The 4794-nt window shown below is 39.0% G+C and overlaps 1 protein-coding gene across 2 annotated transcripts in view; it reads right to left on the bottom strand.

Annotated features, from left to right (window-relative positions):
* zgc:153993 (apoptosis regulator BAX) overlaps positions 1 to 4794 on the bottom strand; it is a gene marked incomplete at its 3' end in the record, with an annotated part of 41437 nt that continues 36643 nt past the window's right edge. For both annotated transcript variants that reach the window (XM_014021198.1, XM_014021197.1), the window contains 4 exon segments: positions 1 to 828; positions 917 to 1021; positions 3589 to 3721; positions 3862 to 4023. In XM_014021198.1, the coding sequence (XP_013876652.1) occupies positions 730 to 828; positions 917 to 1021; positions 3589 to 3721; positions 3862 to 4023 (499 nt within the window).

Genomic DNA, 4794 nt, shown 5'->3' with positions numbered 1-4794 from the left:
GGTCATTATAAGATTATACTGAGAAAATTTTACTCAGTTCTATTTTTTTCTCACCCAAAATGATATTTATAGTATGGAATGTTGGGCTTTGTTTCATTTTAAAACTCCCAAAAAAAGGAAATCAGCCATTTTAAACTGCAATAGTGCAGTCCTGCAGAACAAAAAGAAAACATAAAATGGCCAACTTCTTGTACAAAATACGGTTTCAAGCACGAGCGAACATGAAGCAAAGACACATTGGAGTCACTCATTTTCAGAATCCTGATTCCCCTAAGAATATATATTTTTAATTTACTCAAGTATTATTGAGACCCACCAGGTTTCACTGAACTGGTGTGTGATTCTGATGTGCATCTCGTCAGCTGGAGTCCTTCTGTTTGTTTGGTGACTTGCAGCATGAGCAGAAACACCATCACCTGCTAAGAACAGCTTCTTATAAGGCAGCTACGTGGTCCTGCAGAACAAAACTAAATCTATGGAAGACACTGATTCCCTGCTGGTGAAGGCAGACTGAGACGATAAGAGAAAAACTGGTTGCAAAAGCACCTTTTGATTCTTGAAAACCTGAGAAGAGAGAAGATTTACTCTTCCGAGTGCAGCGTCTGTTCTCCTTCTTGTCAGACTGTGACGGAGGTTGAGGGATGATTGAAATTGTTGTCCAAGAAACTGTTTGTATCTGTAGACTGCATGGATCCAGAAACCCATCAGTCTTTATGAAGCCTGGTGGTGTCAGTGTGTCTTCCTGTAGTAAACAAAGGTTACCACCAAAACTACAGACGCTGCAATGGCTACATTCCTCCATCGGGAAAAATTCTGAATTACCCCCACCTGGAAACATAAAAAACAAGGGATGCAGCTGCCTGTACCAAACATAAAAAAAGCTTTAACCAACATTTGATGATGACAGATCACTCACCCAGCCTCCCTGCTGTACTAGCCAGGGATAAAGCTGCTCCCTGATGACCTGAAGAACCCAGCTGATGACCATTCTGATGTTCTCCATATGGTTGGTGGTCAGAGCCTTTAAAACAAAAGTTAAATAATAAACTTATAGGTGACACTAATCATGTTTATGTAATCAGCAGTTTTATTTTGTTGACGTCCATATTTTTGGTCAACATTTGATTCTTATTTTCTTTTTAGGAATTTAGCTTTCCAGTGCTTAAATGTTTCATTACGGTTGCATWCGTGAGTGGAGCTCCGGTCGGCTCAGTCCGAGCAATCAAACTATCATGGTGGATGAAGCAAAGTCTTTAAACAAGGCGGATTATAAAAGTTTTTAAAGACAGTCTATAGGAGCACTGCCAGTTAACTAATAATGATTGTTTATAACTGCAAAGCTCCTTTGGTATAGTCTTGGGGTCTCATGTATCAATGGTGCGTACGCACAAAAACCTTGCATACGCCATTTTCCACGCAAAACTCCGGATGTATCAAAACTGAAATAAATGTGGAAATGTGYGCAGCCCCACGCCAACTCCAGGGCTGGCGTACGCACGTTTCTGTGGTTCTGGTTCCATTGGCAACACTAGAGGTGATTCTGAGAAACTGTTCATGATGTGAAAATGATTATTGTTCACACCAGACACACATGATTAACAATTATTACATCCACATGATTAACAATTATTACATCCACATGGACACAGTTAGATAAAAGACGCGCAAAGTTGTGCCAAAAATACATTTACCAGGAACGGATTCAGCCTTACTGGAGGATATAATAAATAGTGTAACACGCAGAGCATTTATTTATAAACAGATAGAATTTTATGATTCACGATGACGACTGGCTCATCAGCCGTTTAGAGGAAAAATCCTTTTTCAGTTTGACACTGTGGCGCTCCGGGAGTGCAACTCAGTGAAAAGTCGTGCGCTATGCGTGCAGCAGCAGCGATCAAACTGGGGTTCCACAAGAGCTTTCCAGAGGGAGCTGGCAGACCGATCGGGACTGTGCCAGTCCAGTCCACCCAAAGTCCAGCCATGCCCAACAGGACGGTCTCATCCATTTGACTCTAACCCTCCAACATCACGTCACGTCATGAAAACGCTCCACTGAGACGCAGAGACTCGTTTCTTCATATCAGCTATGAAACAAACAAAGATCTACGTTCTACCAAACAGCTAAGTTCCTCTGTGTTTACAGTAATTATGGTAATAAACTCCTGCGTAAAGTTAATATTTCCAGACTCAGAATGGATGGATGAGCTTGTTGCGCACCACAGTAGTGTGCGCACACGCACGCACGCACACACACACACACTGACACACAATCACGCGTTCTTTATACGACAAACATATTTTATTCCTATTCTTACTTAGGATTTTTTTTCTCACATTATATTAAATTCATTATTTTTCTGACTCTAGAAATCATTTCTGATCGCGCAGGGATCAAACAAACATGTCCTTCACACATACAGGAAGTAATTCATATCTGTTTAACATATGTTAATGAAGGCGTGTCAGGGGAGGTGTCTTACCTGYGCTCAGTTCCACGTTGATTGTGATGTACAAAAGAAATGTGCGTGGATTCAGGCGTACGYACGGTTTGAAACATCTGGATTTTTTTGTGCGTACGCYGYTTTCTGGATTTGACCGTACGCCACGTTTCAGTGAGAAATCCACGCAAATCTTTGTACATGAGGCCCCAAGTGAATATGGTATGTTTAAGTACAATGCTAAAAAATAAATTAAATTAAATGTTGACCCATTTTTGAAAACACACCTTGATGTCTGAAAATCAATTGTAGGTTACTTGGACAGGTGGAGAACCAAACTCATCATCACAAATGTATGTTTTAAAGCCTATTCAATATTTTAATTTCTGCCCATTTTAAGCATATCTAATTGAGCAAATAATGTTAATAGCTGAACCAACGAGAAGTACTTACAAACTCAAGTAACTAAGTTTAGACCAGATGAAGATCCAGTTTGGATCCCAGATACTGTGAGATATTATTTTACATTTCCTAGTAATTTACTGGTTACATGTTATTCCATTACTGGTATAGTGAGCCATTTATACTAGCTTGAATCTTATAGTTTGATATCTTGGGATTCCTACCTACTTTCTTGTGGGTTTCTTCTATTTGTTGAATCCTTCCAGCCTCACTACTTGCAGTATCAAAACTTGTATTGAGTAGAGAATATTTTATTATGTCAGTATTCGGATTGACATTTTACCATTATGTTCTGTTCTAAAAGGGTAAAAGTCTTTCAGGTGTGGTGAAACAAAAAAAACAGGAAAAAGAATCCAATTACCATCTATTGTGGGCACTTAWGCATCAGATTTTTCAGTTTCATTCTAAGACATTGTTGATGCTTTAAACAAAACTACTCTAACCTGTCAGGTTTGAGGTCAGACATTCAGTAACAATAATAATTAAAACAGGCATGACTTGTGGCACAACGTCTCTGATGCTATCTGACAAACTGAGGTAGCTAACSCTAAGCAGCCACTGTCAGGAATCAGACAGAGCACAAACACACTGATTCATGWGCACACACACCACTGGTTTGTTGTGACATAAAACAACAGTCAGACTGGAAACAACAGACAAATACCGGTCAAACAAGAACAGTTACCCTGTAAATAAGTCTGTAGCCAAGATGGAAGAGAGCCACCACTCGACCCCAGTTGATGCCATCAATAAAGATGCTCCTGGTCACCATCATGAAGACTTCCTTTGCACAGTTGGTCTGAACCTGATTAATTAGTCTGGAAAAGAAAAAAAAAAGTTTGAGGTCTTTCTTGGTTTACCTGTAGGTTTTCCTTTCAACATCTTYCCATTTTGTCCAATTTAACAATTTTTCAAAACTATCTGTAGACTAAGGTGGTTGTGTGTATGAAGAACTTACCTCTCAAACTCCGCATTACTGTTCAGTTCATCAGCTATTTTAAGCAACTGCTGCACCACCTCTTTAATTTGTTGGTCCTCTTGTTCACCCGAGTGSCCTCCCAGATCCTCAGAGGAGACGTGTACACTGGGGTCCTCTGTGGCTATACGCTCAATAACGTACCTGTTGATGGTTACAAGTGTTCATGACCAAAGTACAACAAACACTCATGACTACTTTTTTTTTATCATTTGTAAAGTTTCACATAACAGAGTTCTTTCTTTTAAATTATCTGGTCTTTATCAAGTCTTAAAATGAGAAGTTAAAACATTGGCCCTGACCTTCCCAAGACTGCAGCTTCTTGATTAACCCAAAAGAACATTTTTTTTTGTTTGTTTTGTGTTGCTTGTATTGTTTGCATCAAACTTCGGTTATAAATTAACAGCCTCTTTTATTGTCCACTTATGTGTCTGTTATGTGTTGTGGCATTACATGTGTTCATGAAATGCCAACAAACAGAATAAATGCATTCTTAACATGTTTATATCTAAGCTTATATTTGCCTAATATATAGCCAAATAAAAATGCGCAAAATTCAAATGTCTGGAAATGCAGGAGTTTATGAGTGAAAGAGGATGTGGTGTGTATTTTATTTATTTACTTTTTACTAAATTAACAAAGCCTGAGCAAGAACAGAGGCTACAAATTAGCCACAGCTAGATGTCCTTTATACAAAGCAAAACTGAACTGTAAAGTGTAGAAACAAAAAGGAGAGAAGAGAGCTTTATCGTACAAAGTTTTGTCTTTGCCATCTCTGTAAGAATGGCCTGGAATGAGAAAAAGTTTTCTCCATGTAATTAAATCTCCCTTCAAAGTCTCATTTGCCACCTGTGCTCATTTGTGATTAAACACACACACACACACACACACACACACACACACACACACACACAC

Source organism: Austrofundulus limnaeus, unplaced genomic scaffold (assembly GCF_001266775.1).
Source record: "Austrofundulus limnaeus strain Quisiro unplaced genomic scaffold, Austrofundulus_limnaeus-1.0 Scaffold281, whole genome shotgun sequence".
Lineage (NCBI taxonomy): Eukaryota > Metazoa > Chordata > Actinopteri > Cyprinodontiformes > Rivulidae > Austrofundulus > Austrofundulus limnaeus.
This window is presented reverse-complemented; position numbering and strand designations above follow the sequence as displayed.